The 19,032-nt window shown below is 42.7% G+C and overlaps 1 protein-coding gene across 6 annotated transcripts in view; it reads left to right on the top strand.

Annotated features, from left to right (window-relative positions):
• The first annotated feature begins 485 nt into the window (after window positions 1-485).
• LOC145355298 (solute carrier organic anion transporter family member 1C1-like) overlaps window positions 486-19,032 on the top strand; it is a 58,517-nt gene continuing 39,970 nt past the window's right edge. The window contains exons 1-5 of one of the 6 annotated variants that reach the window (XM_080207218.1): window positions 486-585; window positions 1,757-1,915; window positions 9,391-9,532; window positions 9,651-9,783; window positions 18,811-18,938. In XM_080207218.1, coding sequence (XP_080063344.1) covers window positions 1,847-1,915; window positions 9,391-9,532; window positions 9,651-9,783; window positions 18,811-18,938 — 472 coding nt within the window. In that variant the 5' untranslated portion in view covers window positions 486-585; window positions 1,757-1,846. Of the gene's footprint in view, window positions 793-1,317; window positions 1,501-1,552; window positions 1,644-1,756; window positions 1,916-4,828; window positions 4,937-9,390; window positions 9,533-9,650; window positions 9,784-18,810; window positions 18,939-19,032 lie in introns of those variants that run through there. The other 5 variants (XM_080207213.1, XM_080207216.1, XM_080207215.1 and 2 more) reach the window with 5 other exon arrangements.

Raw genomic sequence — 19,032 nt, 5'->3', positions numbered from 1 at the left:
TGAAATTCCCTCCCTAATGGCATGATGGGTCAACAGGCAACACTTGGACTGCAATGTTTGAAGAAGGCAGCTCACCACCACCTTCACAAGGGTAACTAAGAATGGGCAACAAATGCTGGCCAGCCAGCAACACCCATGTCCCAAGAATGAATGAAAAAAATTGCTGTGGTTATAATGGTACCAATAACGTCAACTAGCATCCAATTGAGAGTCAACATTAACAGTATTATGGGGTGGGTGGTGTGGGGAGTGATCCCGCCAAAATCCGGAGCAATACTCAGTCGCTCCATTCACCCCTTCCTCAATTTCTTCCAGGTTCATGTTTGACAGGTCGGGCACTTCAATTCAAAAGATGCTCCCGAGAGGAAACCGAACAACTTGCGGACACCATTCCCCGCGACACCGAAAGAACTTCCATTGGGCTGGAGAGAACTGCAGAGGACAATTGCAGGGGGATTACAGAAACGTGCAAGGAAATCCACAAAAAGGGATTGAAACGGCGAGCACAGAGTGTAACTCAAACAGCGGAAAGTGCCGACAATACTGGCGGCATCTGTGGAGAGAACAAACAGAAGACTCCGAATTGTATGTTTTGTTTTTTGTAAGAAAATATTTGAATGGGGTGCGGGGAGAGACTGAGATTAAACAGGTTCGTTTTTTTAATCCCTCGGGCCACCCCATGTGGATTGAAAACAGCATTGGGTGACTGCCGTTCATTTAATGTTCAAGTTAAATATTGCACTTTTCTATCAGTCCGTTGGCCGCACATGTTTTCTGGTCTCCCCTAATAAGGTGAGTACAGATTTTGTAACTCTTGTTTCCCTGAGCTGTGGCCACATTTGCTTCGAAGGCGATAAAAAGACTTTTTTTAAGTGTTAATTGGTTATATTTTCCGTACGTTTGAGACATTTAAACTGAAGGCAGTTTGGAATATGCATGGAATGCTACATTATCAGAGACACAGGGAGGGGAGAATTGCAGAAATCCTGTGTCTAATTATTATTTTGTTTATTTATTGGCAATAGTCCGGCTGCTCGTTTATTAGTATTTTTGTGAAACTCCCTGTGATATTTCGTTGCAACATTGAAACTTTTCTGATTCTGAGACTTGGGAAAATGTACTGGAACTTCCAAATCGTGAAATAATGTTGCAGATTAATGTTCCAAAGGAACAGACATAATCTGCACCATTACACTGCGTTTCCATTATTTAACGAACTGGATGAAAGGACCATTGTGTAAAGAGATCAAGTTTGAGGGGGGGGGGGAGCCTTGTCGCGTGTTAGTTTTTTTAATTTTTATCAGGGAGTAAAGCCAGGGTACCGCTTTCGCGAGATTTCTTGTGGATTCTGCCTTATTTTCTAAGCAGTGGGAGATCAGATGCGATCTCTTTGGGTTTGGAGAACCCTGAGACTAACCCGCACTTAAATCCGGGCAAAATTGAGTTCTCATCCAATTCTGGCAAGAATTAAGACCAGAATGTGCTTTCCAGGAGTTAAAGGTAGGAAGGGTTCGGTATGTTGATCATTAATGACAATTGGATTGGTTTCGGGAGAGGAGGGAGGAGAGGAGGGCGACCCTGTGTCATCACAAATAGCTCTTCAGCCTCTGTCGCTTTCTTTCTCTCTCTGATCAGGACTTCAAGTGAGTTCTTCGTTCCCTCAAAGTTAGATTGAATCACTTCTCGCTGCCTTTTGTTTTCAAACCCACCCGTTACTTTAAACTGAGATCTGTGCCCTGGTCACTTCCATTTTTAGGAATTGCTCTTTCAGCGGCCGCTGTACTACCTTTCACGAAAGTATCAGGAGCTGTGTGGACTGCCCGCCGCTTGCAGCAGGGTCAATACCATGGAACATCCACTCAAGGAAAGCGTGGCTTCCTCGCCCGTCAAGCAGGAACGATTCAATAATGTAAAGGTATGAGGACATCGAATTCACTGTCACTTGGAACCTCAACTGTTACCTGGGTTCACTAAGTCTCAAGATAAGAGACAGGTCTTTATACAATGAACATCAAGTGCCATAATATCTCTCATCTTTATACAATGCTTCAAGCAAATATATTTATATATACGAGAGGACACAGGTTTTAAGGGGCTGGGGAGTAGGTACGGAGAAGATTTGTGCTGTAGTTTTTCTATGTTCTATAATGTGTATGCGTGTATATGTGAATGTGTGCATACATGGATATAAAATAGTGTGTATATATAGAAACGGATTAAGTATAGTATGTATATAGGTACAATAATATCACGTTTATATTTATAAAGAAATTTATATGATATAGTGTGTGTGTATATATATATAGAGATATAATATTGTGTGTATGTATGTATAAGGCCATTTGCCCATCAAGCCTGAACCAACATCAATCTCACCCAGGCCCTATCCCTGGAACCCCACGTATTTACTCCACTAATGCCCCTGACACAAAGAAGCAATTTAGCATGGCCAATCCGCCAAACCTTCACATCTTTGGACTGTGGGAGGAAATCTGAGCACTGAAGGAAACCCATGCAGACATGGGGAGAATGTGCAAACTCCACACAAACAATGACCTGAGGCTGGAATTGAACACAGGTCCCTAGCGCTGTGAGGCAGCAGTGCTAACCATTATGCCAGTGTGTGTCCACAGATCGATATATATACTATACTGTGTGTATAGATATATAATAATGAGTGTGTGTACATATACGTAAAATATAATGTATGTGTGTGTGTATATAGAGATAGATATAATGTAGTGTGTGTGTATATATATATATGTATTATGTTACTATAATAGAGAGAGAGAGATACCTGATGCACATGAATAGGATGGGAATAGAGAGATATTGTCCTTGGAAAGAGAGGGGGTTTTAATTCAGGTGGGCAACATGGTCGGTGCAGGCTTGTAAGGCTGAAGGGCCTGTTCCTGTGCTGTAGTTTATTATTTTTTTCTTTTGTGTGTGCGCGCGCGTAGATAGATACAATATAGTGTGCGTAGAGATAGATACAGTATAGTATGCGTGTGTGTGTGTATTGAGAGGGATATAGTGTGTGTATTCATGGAGATAGATATTTTATTGTGTGTGTGTGTGTGTGTGTGTTTGTGTGGGCAGTGATGGCTTAATGGTATTATCGCTAAACTATTAATCCAGAAACTCAACACAGCTCTGAGGACCTGTGTTTGAATCCTGCCACAGCAGATGGTGAAATTTGAATTCAATAATTAAAAAAAAAGTCTGGAATTAAGCATCTATCGATGACCATGAAACCATTGTTGATAAAACCCATCTGATTCACTAATGTCCTTTAGGGACGAAAATCTGCCATTCTTACCCAGTCTGGCCAACATGTGACCACTCAGCCACAGCAATGGGGTTAACTCTCAACTGCCCTTTGAACAAGGGCAACTAGGGGTGGGCAATAAATGCTAGTTAGCCAGCGACACCCATGTTCCACGAATGAATAAAAAGAACTCGAGATAGACATAATATACTGGGCTTTTTCAACAATGGTTTCATGATCATCAGTAGATTTCCAGATTTTTTTCTTATTGAATTCAAATTCCACCATCTGCCGTGACAGGATTCATTAGCTGAGGTTTTGGATTAATACTCTAGCGATAATACCATTAGGCAATCACCTGCCCGCACGCACTATAAAATATCTATCTCTATAGACACACACACACACGCTCACACTATTGTATCTATCTCGACACACACGTACACACTATACTATCCATCTATAGTCTGTGTATATATGTATGAGAGGGGAGATATACTATAGTGTGTGTATTTATTGAGATAGATATTGTATATACTTATTTGTATATTTTGTTTCAAACTGACATTTGCGTTAGGTGTGCGTGTGTTGCCGAATCAGTTACCACATCTCCCTTCCAGTTTGTTCAGTGTTAAAGTTCAGCACTTGCATAACCAGAAGTTAAATGTGTTTGTACTGAGAGTTCTTTCTATGGCCAGAATAAATCTGACATTGAGCGATCAAATCTGAATGTGGCAACACAAATTCCATTGAACTCCTTCCAGCTGTTACATGTTCTATCGCGGGGAAACATACAGCGTGGAGAGCAGCCATTCGATCCACTGTGTCTGTGCTTGCAGCAGTGAGCTGCATTTTCAAGCCTGATTATATTGTTTAGCTATCTTAATTCAACCTCAGGGTCGTGCAGATGGATTAATAAAATGTCATCAATTGTATTGAACAGCCTTGGTGTAAGAGGTATACATCAATTCTGGCGTTATGCTTTCTTGAAAGGAATCTCACAACACCAGTCCAACAAGTTTATTTGTAGCAAAGGGCCCAAGTTTTCAAAACATGTTGTTTCTTCATCAGCTTCCCTTGGGAGGGGGTCCTTGCAAGATTGGGGGATGGTTTGAGGATTGCTGGTGTCTTTCGCACAGAGATAGCCATTGCTGTAAAACCAACTATTCAGAGTGGGAAAGAATTACCCAAAAACGGCACCAGCCTGGTGCACCCCGTTGGAAAGCTGCCTGGGTTTATCTGGCAGTTTTCCAACATGACAACACCCCGCCACCCCCCCAACCCCCACCTTCTTTCTCATTCCTTCCCTCCCCAACACCTCCCTTTATCCACACGACACCCTTCCCCTTGCTGGGAAAATGTCAGCAACTGCAGGAATGGACTTAACTGGTCGCTGAAATGGCTCAATTAACTTCTGGGTTGGAGGGTCACCCTACAGCTTCCACACAGCTGTCAAGATGCTACGACAGTGGGAAGACAACAGGGATTTTCCAGTTTTATGGATCCTCACATCCCTGAACTCCATTCAATCCTAAACCCTTTTGTTTGGAAATGCGCACTGTTTCCAGGTCACCTCAGGTTCAAACTTCAGTTGATGATAGGGGCAATTTGGTAGATGTGGTATGTGATTCCAGATGAAGGTGCGGCAAAAACAACAAGAAATTTCAGGTATGACTTTTGGCATTGAATTCGATATCTTGTTTTATTGCCGTCTGTCTGAGTGGGCGCAAAACCAACCCCTGAGCTGGCATTAATTTGGGATAACAACTGGAATAAATATATCTAAATGAATTTTTAAGCATTATCTTTTAGTGACACTAAGTACCATTTATGGTTGTAAAAGAAGGAATGGTGCAAGTTAACTGGCGATCTTGAGTTATATATTTGATTATGAACACACGGATTTGATAAGTTAGATATTTTTTGATATCCCTCCATTATTTAATTACATTCCACTCTGAAAGAGTTACTTGGGAGCGTATTATGTAATAACTGCTTACACCCAGACATAAACGTTTCTCCGACTGATTACATTTGAGATGTTCATCGAATCGTAGAAGCCCTACAGTGCAGAAGAAGGACATTCAGCACCGACTCCCCGACATCTTACCACCCAACCCCAACCGCTGCCCTATCCTCGTAACCCCACACATTCACCGTGACTAACCCCCCAACCTACACATTTTTGGAACGTGGGAGGAAACCGGAGCACCCGGAGGAAACCCACGCAGACAGGGGGAGAATGTGCAAACTCCACACAGACAGTCACCTAAGGCTGGATTCAAACCCAAGTCTCTGGCACTGTGAGGCAGCTGTTGTTAGCTCCTACGGTAGAATTTGCCCAGGGTAAATATTTCAATTGTAATTTGGTGCAAAAAAAAGGTCACATTTAGTTCCAGGAACTGCCTGGACACTGTTGCCTGATTTGACTTGTCTCAGTCAGAAATTCATGGAAGGGAGCAGTGGTGTGAAATTCTTCCTAAATGCAGGAAATTTCACTGGAAAGTAATGGGAAAGTTTCTACACTAGGAAAAAACTCATGTGTTTACCCTGGCATGAGTTCTGGCTCTTGTCTCTGGGTTGACTGAACTTCAGCTTCCTGGAAATCAAGTTTGCCAATTTCTGTTAGCAAGATGATTCACATTTTGTTTGAAGTGTTGCATTCCTACCTTTTAGCCGTGAAGAGAATGTGGACTGAGAGGGTCTGATAAAATGATGGGACTTTCCAAGAAACAAAATTGATTTGATTTGTTATCGTCACATGTATTAGTATACAGTGAAAAGTATCATTTCTTGCGCACTATACATTCATAGAGAAGGACAGGAGAGAGTGCAGAATGTAATATTACAGTCATAGCTCAGGCGTAGAGAAAGAGAGAGTTTAAAAGAGTTAGAATCAAGTTTTTGAAGCATAGAACAAGAGTAAAGGAATTAGAAGCACAGCTTTGTTCCGGCGCCATCTTGGATTTACCCCCAATGGTTTTGCCATGAAAAATACTAAAACAAAATTAAAACCCCAATGCCTTCACTGACCTAATTCATGTTATTGAAAATATTTGGCTTATTTCCTGTCACTCCATGCCGCCCGAGTATACATCTGGGTCATGATCAATGTTGAACATTTGAATAATAAAAGTCAGCTGTCCCTGACAATTCATGGAACCATAAAATAGAATCATAGAATTCCTACAGTGCAGAAGGAGGCCATTCGGCCCATTGAGTCTGCACCAACAACAATCCTATCCAGGGCCTGTTCCTGTAACCCCACATATTTACCCTGTTATTCTCCTAACACTAAGGGATAGTTCAGCATGGCCAATCACTCTAACCTGCACATCTTTGGATTGTGGGAGGAAACCGGAGCACCCAGAGGAAACCCATGCAGACACGGGGAGAACGTACTGGTGCCAATTCCACATGAACTGGAATCCACTTATCTTCACTTGACCTTGAGCCATGCACTTATCTCTGTAATTTACTGTACTTCATGCCAATTTGCACGTGGCTCGTGTAACATGCCAGAGATTATCACACTTGATGTTCTATTTTTTAATACAGTGCCAAGTTCCTTGTACCCTCTCTGCAAAGCCTCTTTGTCATTGTATCTAAATAGAAATATAGAAAGAAGGGACAGAGGTAGATCATTCAGCTTCTCAAGCCTGTTCCACTAGTCAATATGATCGTGGCTTTTCCTCTATCTCAATGTAATGTTATGTTTCCACACTCTCTCTATACACCTTCATGCCTTTTGAGTCTAGAAATCTCAAATATATTCATCCAATACTATCTTTAATTTCTTTTGTTAGCTATGGTTGGGTCACTTTTTCTGTTGTGTTTCTGTTCCAAAAAGGAAGGGTATAACTGTTACAATGCGTACATTTGTTCCTTAAATGTTAGCCATTACCTGTACACTGTTATGCCTTTTAAGAAAGTTCCCCAATCTATCTTTGCCAACTCATATCCCATACCTTTATAGAATTGTTTGTTTAGGTTTAGGACCCTAGTTTCAGATCTGACTTATTCACTTTCCATCTAATGAAGAATCCTATCATGTTACGGTAACTGTTCCCGAAAGGGCCCCATACAACAAGATTATTATTTTACCCTTTTTCATTCCATAATACCAAATCTGGGATAGCATGTTTCCTAGTTGGATCCTCAACATACTGGTCTAAAAAAAACCATCTTGTACACGTACCAGGAATTTATCTACCACAGTACTGTTGCTGATTTGGTTTGCTCAGTTTGCATGTAGATTAAATTCACCCACGATTCTGTAGAACACTTGTTACATGCATTTCTAATTCCCTGTTTAATGCCATCTCCCATTTCACTACTAGTACTTAGAAGCCTATAGACACCTCTCACTCATAGTTTATGCCCTTTGATGCTTCTTAGCTCTACCCAGACTGATTCTACACTTTGATATTCTGAGCCAATATCCTCTCTACTGTACTGATTTGATCCTGAACTAACAACACCGTCCCCCATCTCCTTTTCCCTTTTTTCCTGTCCTTTCTAAATATTGAATATCTTTTGATGTTCAGTTCCTAGCTTTAGTCATCCTGTAACCATGTCCCTGTAACCTCAACTATATTGTATTGATCCATACAGATCAGTTTGGGTTCATTCATCCACTTTATTGCAAATGTTCCTTGATACTGTGCTCTTAGACTTGACTTTTTACATTTTTACACATTTTGTGGATCCGTTTGTTGCAGGCCCTTTATTTCTTCTGACTACAACTTTGCTGTCTACTTCTCTGTCTTTTATTTCTATCTGTGTTTCCCTCTCTTGTGTCTGGCAGCTCAACTTCCCACCGTCCCCTCCCCTTACCACCCAAGTTTAAATCCCCCCTGACAGCATGGACCACAATATGAATCCTCCTCCTCCTCCTAATGCAAGTTCCTCTCCAACTCTGAGCAAGAGTACCAGGCCATCTAGACTCTCACCCTTTGCTACAGAAAGCAGTGTCAATCCCCATTGTAATATTACCCCCTGCAATTAACTTACTGTGAAAATCCCCTCGTCACCACACCCTGGCATCTGTTCGGGTACACTGCAATGAAGTTACTGTGAAAATCCTCTAGTTGCCACACTGTGGTGCCTGTTTGGTACACTCTCGGAGAACTTAGCATGGAAAATGCACCCAGCCAGACTGGAGAGCATGAATCAATCCCATTCACCAAACTTCAAGTATACACTCTGTTCCAAACTGCACTTATTTACAAAGCTGAACTATTAAGGGTCCTGAAGTTATATGATGCTGAACTGCAGCTACAGAAACAATATTGAATCAGTTAGCTAATTAACTATTCAACTACTCAAGCCTGACTGGTACAATCCCTTTTGCCTTTCAAAGTTTCCTGGGAACCAGCATTATAGATGTATCAAACAGATACCGATCTCCAAGCTCATGGCACAAAGACCCCAAGTGGGAAGAAACAGAAAAAAAATAAAGATAGAGAAATTCCCTCAAAAAACTGGCATTAAGTCTTACTTTTGGGCTGTACAAATATACTAGCCCCATGCTCTGTACTGAAACAGGAGTGTCAGTTCCTCTGGCACTCGGGATGCAGGCTGCACACTGAGAGTACTCTGTGTCGTGATGTTGGATCTTGTAACTAAAGGAATTTTGGTGAAAGAACTTACTACATTGGCTGTGAGTAATGTGACATTCTATGTATAAATGTACAGAATCCCTAAAGGCCACTTGGCCCATCGTGTCTGCACTGACTCTCTGAAAGAGCACCTTTCCCAGAACCACTTGCCCACCCTATCCCCATAACCTCACAAATTGACCTATTCCCCCTAATCTACACATCTTGGGACTCTAAGGAACAATTTAGCATGGCCAATCCATCTAACCTGCACATCATTGGACTGCGGGAGGAAACCGGAGCACCCGGAGAAAACTCACGCAGGCATGGGGAGAATGTGTAAACTCCGCACGCACACACAGTGATCCAAGCCTGGAATCAAACCCAGGTCCCTGGTGCTGTGAGGAAGCAGTGCTGGCACAGTGGTTAGACTTTAACGTAGAGATATCTTTGATGATTTTTTTGAATAGAAGTTCGACCCTCCAATTAGCATCCATTAACAGACGCCTTGCATTTTCAAAGCTATTTCTGGCAGCCTTGTCCTGTTTGTACTTTGCGAAAACGTTATCTGGGAGCTACATGAAGAGCACTATCACACAACTCGAGAGACGCTTCGATATCCCAAGCTCACTAATTGGTGTTCTGGATGGGAGCTTTGAAATCGGTACGTACGGACCTGAAAATTCTGTGCCAAGCCAGAAAGCAATATTGTGCATGATTAATGAGTTGCTTATTTTTTTTTCCTCCCCCTCCTCCCCCACCTTTTTATTTTTGTGGTTAAGGCAATTTGCTTGTGATTGTATTTGTGAGCTACTTTGGAGCGAAATTTCACAGGCCCAGGATAATAGCAATCGGAAGCATGATCATGGCTATTGGAACCTTCTTAATAGCTTCGCCTCATTTCTTCATGGGACGGTGAGTTAATAAATTATAATACATATTGAACAGGCACATTTGAAAACCTGCACACGTGTACACAATGCACATTCATCTGTACGCACATGTTTCTAGTTATGTTGAATGATACAGTACAGAGGAGGCCACTGGAGCTTCTCGTATCTGTGCCAGCTTGGAAGAGCTAAGTGATCAATTCCCCTGCTCTTTTTAATCATGGAACATGGCCAGCATTTATTGCCCATCCCTAATTGTCCCAGGGCAGTTGAGAGTCAACCACGTTACTGTGGCTCTGGAGTTGCATGTAGGTCAGACCAGGTAAGGACTAAATTGTCCCTCAATTAGTCTTCCCTCAATCTTCCCCAATAGGCGTAGACAAAGGCCATAGGTAGAAGAGGGCACTCACAACGTTAAAATGGCAGCGCGGGCTCATTGGGCCGAAGGGCCTGTTTCCCGTGCTGTGTTGTTCTTTGTTTGTTCTTTGACTGAAGGATATGTATGAACCGGATGGATTTTTCTGACAATCGACAGTGGTTCCCATGGGCATCAATAGATCCTTAATTCCAGAATTTCTCTTCGAATTCACAAGCCACCATCTACCACGGTGGGATTCAAACCTGGGTCCCCAGAACATGAGCTGAGTTTCTGGAGTAATAATCTAAAGATAATACCACTAAGCCATTGCATCTCCTCGTGGTCCAATTTTTTCCAAGTACTTATCCAATTTGCTTATAAAAATTAATACTGAATCTGCTTGCACCACCTTTTCAGTGCATTCCTGATCATAACTCACTACACGTGTTTTTTTTTTGCCTCCCTGATACCTCTGGTTCGGTTTCTGCTTGTTATAGATCTGTGTCCTCTGCTTACTGATCATTCTAAGAAGTCTCACAACACCAGGTTAAGGCCCAACAGGTTTATTTGGTAGGAAACATCACTAGCTTTCGGGACTTTGCTCCTTCATCAAGTGAGTGGGGAGTTCTGACCACAAACAGAGCATATAAAGTCACACGCTCAGTTTGCTCTTATATAAAGTGCGTTTATATAAGTAACTGGTGTTGTGAGACTTCTTACTGTGTTTACCCCAGTCCAACGCCAGCATCTCCACATCATGACTACTGATCATTCTGTCAGTGGTAGTAGCTACTCCTTGTTTGCTGATTTTTGCTCATTTACTAGATCTCCCCCTACCTACTTGGCTCCAGGACCACCAGCATCAGTTTCTTCAAAGTTAAAGTTAATTTATTAGTCACAAGTAAGGCTTACATTTAACACGAAGTGAAGTTACTGCGAAACTTCCCTAGTCGCCACATTCCGGCGCTTGCTTGGGTCAGTGCACCTAACCAGCACATCTTTGGACCGTGAGAGGAAACCAGAGCACCCGGAGGAAACCCACACAGACACGAGGAGGATGTGCAAACTCCACACAGACAGTGACCCAAGCAGGGAATCAAACTCAGGTCCCTAGTGCTGTGAGGCAGCAGTGCTAACCACTGTGCCACCGTACTGCCCGTAGTTTCTCTGGTTTTTTTACACGGCTGAACTCTTTTTAATCCTTAATTTCAATCTAAACAGGTGGTAATGGTGGCACAGTGATTAGCCTCACGGTGCCAGGGACCCGGGGTCAATTCCCAGCTCGGGTCACAGTCTGTGTGGAGTCTGCACATTCTCCCTGTGTCTGCGTGGGTTTCCTTCTGCGTGCTTTAGTTTCCACTCAGTCCAAAAGACACGCTGGTTAGGTGCATTGGCCATGGTAAGTTCTCCCTCAGTGTAGCCGAACAGGTGCTGGATTGCGGTGACTAAGGGATTTTTGCAGTAACTTCATTGTATTTGATTTCGAGTCATAGAGGTTTACAGCATGGAAACAGGCCCTTCAGCCCAACCTGTCCATGCCGCCCCTCTTTTTTCAAACCCCTAAGCTAATCCCAATCGCCCGCATTTGGCCCATATCCCTCTGTACCCATGTAACTACCTAACTGCTTTTTAAAAGCCAAAATTGTACCTCTACTACTACCTCTGGCAGCTTGTTCCAGACACTCATCACCCTCTGTGTGAAAAAGTTGCTCCTCTGGACACTATTGTATCTCTTCCCTCTCACCTTCAACCTGTGCGCTCTAGTTTTAGACTCCCCTATCTTTGGGAAAAGATATTGATTATCTACCTGATCTGTGCCCCTCATTATTTTATAGACCTCTATAAGATCACCCCTCAGCCTCCTACGCTCCAGCGAAAAAAGTCCCAGTCTATCCAGCCTCTCCTTATAACTCAATCCATCAAGTCCAGGTAGAATCCTAGTAAATCTTTTCTGCACTTTTTCTAGTTTAATAATATCCTTTCTATAATAGGACGACCAGAACTGAACACAGTATTCCAAGTGTGGCCTTACCAATGTCTTGAACAACTTCAACAACTCCTGTATTCAATGTTCTGACCGCTTAAACCAAGCATGCCGAATGACTTTTTCACTACTCTGTCCACCTGTGACTCCACTTTCAAGGAGCTATAAACATATGTCCTTAGATCTCTTTGATCTGTAACTCTCCCCAGTGCCCTACCATTAACTAAGCAAGTCTTGCCCTGGTTCAATCTACCAAAATGCATCACCTCGCATTTGTCTAAATTAAACTCCATCTGCCATTTGTCAACCCAATTGATCAAAATCCCATTGCCATTGGAGATAACTTTCTTCACTGTCCACTGCACCACCAGTCTTAGTGTGATCTGCAAACTTACTAACCATGCCTCCTATATTCTCATCCAACTCATTAATATAAATGACAAGTAACAGTGGGCCCAGCACTGATTCCTGAGGCACACCGCTGGTCACAGGCCTCCAGTTTGAAAAACAATTCTCTACAACCACCCTTTGGCTTCTCTGAAGAAGCCAATTTTGTATCCATTTAGATATCTCACCCTGGATCCCACGAGATTTAAACTTATGCAACAACTTACCATTCGGTACCTTGTCAATGGCCATGCGAAAGTCCATATAGACAACATCAACTGCACTGCCCTCATCTACCTTGGTTACCCTTTCAAAAAGCTCAATCAAATTTGTGAGAGAGATTTTCCACTCACTCAGCCCAAAAGACACACTGGTTAGGTGCATTGGCCATGGTAAATTCTCCCTCAGTGTAGCCGAACAGGTGCTGGATTGTGGAGACTAAGGGATTTTCGCAGTAACTTCATTGCATTTGATTTAGAGTCATAGAGGTTTACAGCATGGAAACAGGCCCTTCAGCCCAACCTGTCCATGCCACCCCTCTTTTTTTCAAACCCCTAAGCTAATCCCAATCGCCCGCATTTGGCCCATATCCCTCTGTACCCATGCTGACTGTGCCGAATCAGTCCTTGAGTTTCTAAATGCTTGTAGATCCTGTCACTCAAAATACCTTCCAACAATTTACCCACCACAGATGTGAGGCTCACTGGCCTGTAATTCCCATTTGATTTGATTTATTATTATCACGTGTTAACATGCAGTGAGAAGTATTGTTTCTTGTACGCTATACAGACAAAGCATACGGTTCATAGTGAAGGAAAAGAAAGAGGGTAAAATGTAGTGTTACGATCATAGCTAGGGTGTAGAGAAAGATCAACTTAATGCAAGGTAGATTCATTCAAAAGTCTGATGGCAGCAGGGAAGAAACTGTTCTTGAGTCGGTTGGTAGATGATCTCAGACTTTTGTATCTTCTTCCTGACGGAGAAAGGTAGGAGAGAGAATGTGTGGGGTCCTTAATTATGCTGGCTGTTTTGCTGAGGCAGTGGGAAATGTAGACAGAGTCAATAGATGGGCAGCTGATTTTGTTAATGTTAGCTTACTTGTGACACTAATAAATAAATTTTAAACCCCCATCTGCACTGTTAAAGATCTTTGATAACCTTTCAAACTTGTGCTGCCCAAAATTGGCCACAATACTCGAGCTGATGCCAGAAATTTTGATTAGAATCCTAAGAAATGTCTTGGAACATTTTGGAGGTGATATTGTCACTGGACTAGGACTGCTCAGAGGTCCCGGGTTCCAGTCCCACCGGGGCAGACGGTGGAATTTGAATTCATTAACAATCTCGAATTAAAAGATTAATTATGACCATGAAACCATTGTCGATTGTGGCTAAGAAAACTCATCTGGTTCAATAATGTCCTTTAGGGAAGGAAATCTGCCACCTCTACCTGGTCTGGCCCACACGTGACTCCAGAACCACAGCAGTGTGGTCAACGCTTAATAGGCTTAGCCAGTTCAAGGGCAATTAGAGATGAACTGACCATGCCAGCGACACCCACATCTTATGAATGAATAAGAACAATATTTACTTTACAACATTGAGACGGAGGTTGTTTTAATAGCTGGGGCCTAACCAATATTTTATAAATCATTAACATAATTTCTTTCTTTTTGTACTGTGCCTCTGTTTATAAAGGTAAGGATCCCATTTGTCTTCTCAGCTTGCCTGATCATCTTCAGTGACCAGTATACATAAATCCTCAGGTCTCTCCCTTCTTGTTTCAGTTAGTTTATACCACCCGCATCAAAATGTACCACTTGCATTAGGTTTCATCGATCACACATCTGCCCATTTCAACAACCCTGTCTGTTCTTCCTAAGGCGTCTGATTGTCTTCCTTGTAACAGCACAGTGGCACAGCGGTTAGCACTGGTCCAATTCCTGGCCTGGGTCATTGTGTGTGTGGAGTTTGCATGTTCTCCCCGTGTCTGCATGGGTTTCCTCCTACAGCCTGACAGATGTGCTGATTAGGAGCATCGGCCATGCTAAATTCTTGCTTGGTGTACCCGAACAGGCACCGGAATGTGGCGGCTAGGGGATTTTCACAGTAACTTCATTGCAGTGTTAATGTAAGTCTACTGTGACAGTAATAAATAAACTTTGAAAAAAACTTTAGTTGCAGAGTATCATCGTTAACACTTCGAAATGATGTCTTGTATGTACAAGTCTGTGACATGTTCTAAGCATGTTCAAAAATGGGAATCCCCTACTCACACATCCTTGAGTCTGAAAAACAACTATTTGCTACCCTTCTCTCTACTTTGTCCCGTAGCCACAGTCCCTATAATTCCGTGTGCACTAATTTTGCTAGACAATTAGACCATAAGACATAGGAGCAGAATTAGACCGCTTGGCCCATCGAGTCTGCTCCACCATTCAATCATGGTTGATATTTTTCTCATCTCCATTCTCCTGCCTTTTCCCCATCACCCAGATCCCCTTATTAAATCAAGAATCTATCTATCTCAGTCTTAAAGACACTCAATGACCTGGTCTCCACAGCCTTCTGTGGCAAAGGGTTGCATAAAATCACCACTTTCTGACTGAGGAAATTCCTCCTCGTCTCTGTTTTAAAGGATTGTCCCTTTAGCCTGAGGTTGTACCCTCTGGTTCTAGTTTTTCCTACTGGTGGAAACGTCCTGTCCATGTCCACCCTATCCAGGCCTCGCAGTATCCTGTAAGTTTCAACAAGATCCACCCCCCCGACTCATCTTTCTAAACTCCAACGAGTACAGACCCAGAGTCCTCAACTGTTCCTCATACGACAAGCTCTTCATTCTAGGGATCATTCTTGTGAACCTCTTCTGGACCCTTTCCAAGGCCAACACATCCTTCCTTAGATACGGGGCCTAAAACTGCTCACAATACTCCAAATGGGGTCTGACCAGAGCCTTACATGGTCTCAGAAGTACATCTCTGTTCTTGTATTCTAGGCCTCTTGACATGAATGTTAACATTGCATTTGTCTTCCTAACTGTGAACTGAACCTGAACGTTAATCTTAAGAGAATCTTGAACAATGATTCCCAAGTCCCTTGTGTTTCTGATTTCCAAAGCATTTCCCCAAATAGAAAATACTCTATGCCTCCATTCCTCCTTCCAAAGTGCATAACCTCACACTTTTCCACATTGTATTCCATCTGCCACTTCTTTGCCCATTCTCTTAACCTGTCCAAGTCCTTCTGCAACCCTCCTGATTCCTTGATACTATCTGTTCCTCTTCATATCTTTGTATCATCTGCAAATTTAGCAACAGTGCTTTAGTTCCTTCCTCTAAATCATTAATGTACGTTATGAAAAGTTGTGATCCCAGCACCGATCCCTGAGGCACACCACTAGTCACCGGCTGCCATCCTGAGAAAGACCCCTTTATCACCGCTCTCTGCCTTCTGCCAGTCAGCCAATCCTTTATCCATGCCAGGATCTTACCTTTAAACCATGGGCTCTTAACTTATTTAACAATCTCTTATGCAGCATCTTGTCAAAGGCCTTTTGGAAATCCAAATATATCACATCCACTGGTTCTCCTTTATCTAACTTCCTTGTTACAGCCTCAAAGAACTCTAACAGATTTGTCAGACGTGACCTCCCCTCATGAAGCTATGTTGACTCAGTCCTATTTTATCAAGCACTTCCAAGTACTCTGTGACCTCATCTTTAATAGTGGAGACTGTAAAATCTTGCCAATGACCAAAGTCAGGCTAACCGGCCTGTAATTTCCTGTCTGCTTCCCCCCCCCTCCCTTAAACAGCGATGTTACATTAGCTACTTTCCAGTCCTCTGGGACCTTCCCTGCCTCCAGTGATTCCTGAAAGATCACCACTAATGCCTCCGCAATTTTCTCAGCTATCTCTTTTTAGAATCCTGGGATGTAGCCCATCCGGTCCAGGTGATTTATCCACCTTCAGCCTTTTCAGTTTCCCCAGAACCTTCCCCTTAGTGATGGCTACTACACTCACCTGAGCCCCCTGATTCTCCTGGAGCTCTGGCATCCCACTGGTGAATTCCACCGTGAAGACTGATGCAAAGTAATTACTCAGTTCCTCTGCCATTTCTTTGTTTCCTGTTATTACTTTTCTAACCTAATTTTCTAGCGGTCCAATTTTTGCCTCTCTCTTACCTTTCATATATTGAAAAAAGTTCTTTCTATCTTTTATATTACTAGCTAGCTTAGAATCATATTTCATCTTCTCCCCCCATATTGCTTTTTTAGTTGTTCTCTGCTCACTTTTAAAGGTTTCCCACTCCTCTGGCTTCCCACTAATCCTTGCCACTTTGTATGCTTTTTCTTTTGCTTTTATGCTGTCCTTGACTTCCCTCGTCAGCCATGGATGCCTCGTCCTTCCCTTAGCATGTTTCCTCCTCCTTGGGACGAATTTCTGTTGTGCCTCACGAATAACCCCCCAAAATCTCCTCCCATTGCTGTTTCACTGTCTCCCCTGCTCGGCTCCCTTTCTAATCAACTCTGGCCAGCTCTCCCCTCATATCCATGTGCTTACCTTTATATAATTGTAATACCATTACGTCTGATTCCAGCTTCTCACTCAAACTGCAGAGTAAATTCTATCATATTGTGGTCACTGCTCCCGAAGGGTTCCTTCACCTTCAGTTCCCTAATCAAGTCTGTCTCATTACACGTCACCAAATCCAGAATTGCTTGTTCCCTAGTAGGCTCTGTCACAAGCTGCTCCGAAAAACCATCTCTTAGATATTCCACAAATTCCTTTTCTTGGGATCCACCACCAACCTGACTTTCCCAGTCCACTGTATATTGAAGTCCTCCATGATTATAATAATAATTCTATTAGGTTGTACCCATCTTTTGAAAGTGCATACATTTTTGTTTATTCATTTGTAGGACATGCGTGTCACTGGCTGTCTGACATTTATTGCCCATTCCTAGTTGCCCTTATACCGAATGGCTTGCTAGGCCATTTCAGAGGGCAGTTGAGAGTTGCTGTGGCTCTGGAGTAGGCCAGATCAAGTAAGGACGGCAGATTTCCTCCTCTAAAGGACATTCGTGAACTCAGATAGGTTTTTCCAACAATGATTTCATGGTCATCATTATATTCTTAATTCCAGATATTTTTTCACTGAATTCAAATTCCACCAGCTCCCATGACGGGATTCAAACCCAGGTCCCCAGAATATTAGCTGAGTTTCTAGGTTCATCGTCCACCGATAATACCATTAGGCCATTGCCTCCCAACCGCACTGCCATCAACTCCCCTCTCCATCACAGTAACACATTTCATGGGCGGGATTGTCTGATCTTGTCTGTACCCAGCACATAGTCAGCAAGAATGGAGAAATTGGCATTCCAGCCAAAACTCCATTTCCTGCAGTGGCAGCAGAGAATTCCAGCTACTGAAGAGGTTGGAGGTATTTGGGCTCATGTGTGCGCAAAATGTAATGTATTAATTCTCTCTTTGTATGTGTGGGTACAAGTGTTATATTGACACCATGCATCCTATTCCCTTCGAACACAGCATTCTGCTGGGAATATAAAATTAATGCTGGTCTTACTCCCACTGGATGTATGCTATATTAATCACACAAAAAGTTGGTTTGCAGGTGCAGAAGGCAAATGGAATTTTGTCCTTCATTGCTAGAGGGATGGAGTTTAAAAACAGAGAGGTTATGTTGCAGTTGTATAAGGTGCTGGTGAGGCCACCCCTGGAGTGCTGTGTACAGTTTTGGTCTCCTTACTTGGGAAAGGATATACTGGCACTGGAGGGGGTGCAGAGGAGATTCACTAGGTTGATTCTGGAGTTGGCTTATGAGGAGAGACTGAGTAGACTGGGGCCATACTCATTGGAATTCAGAAGAATGAGGGGAGAGCTTATAGAAATATAAAGGGAATAGATAAGATAGAAGCAGGGAAATTGTTTCCACTGGTAGATGGAAGTATAACTAGGGGGCATGGCCTCACAATAAGGGGGAGCAGATTTAGAACTGAGTTGAGAAGGAACTTCTTCACCCAAAGGGTTGTGAAAGTCCCTGTCCAGTGAAGCAGTTGAGGCTACCTCATTGTTTTTGTTTAAGGCAAGGATAGATACATTTTTGAACAGTAAAGGAATTAAGGGTTATGGTGAATGGGTGGGTAAGTGGAGCTGAGTCCATGAAAAGGTCAGCCATGATCTTATTGAATGGTAGAACAGGGTCGAGGGTCCAGATGACCTACTCCTGCTCCTAGTTCACATGTTCTCGTGTTCTTATTTGTAATATATACAAGTTGTTAACAGTAGTTTTTTTGCTCTAGTTACAACTATGAAACGGCACTCACATTTTCAAACAATTTGACTACAAGTACCTCCCAATGTTCAAACACGACAAACAGTACATTAACCCATGGAGCTGAGGAGACTACCTCAGACAGACAGCTTCCTGGTAAGTACGTCAATGGATTTAAACGTCTCTGATCTAACTTGAATAATATTACAAACAGGATTTTTTTTCCCTGATCACGCCTTGTATTTTGCCC

The sequence above is a fragment of the Carcharhinus amblyrhynchos genome, chromosome 19 (assembly GCF_965287045.1).
Source record: "Carcharhinus amblyrhynchos chromosome 19, sCarAmb.v2.hapA, whole genome shotgun sequence".
NCBI classification, from domain to species: Eukaryota; Metazoa; Chordata; class Chondrichthyes; order Carcharhiniformes; family Carcharhinidae; genus Carcharhinus; species Carcharhinus amblyrhynchos.
Note: the sequence above shows the minus strand (reverse complement) of the source record. Positions and strands in the feature narration are given on the sequence as shown.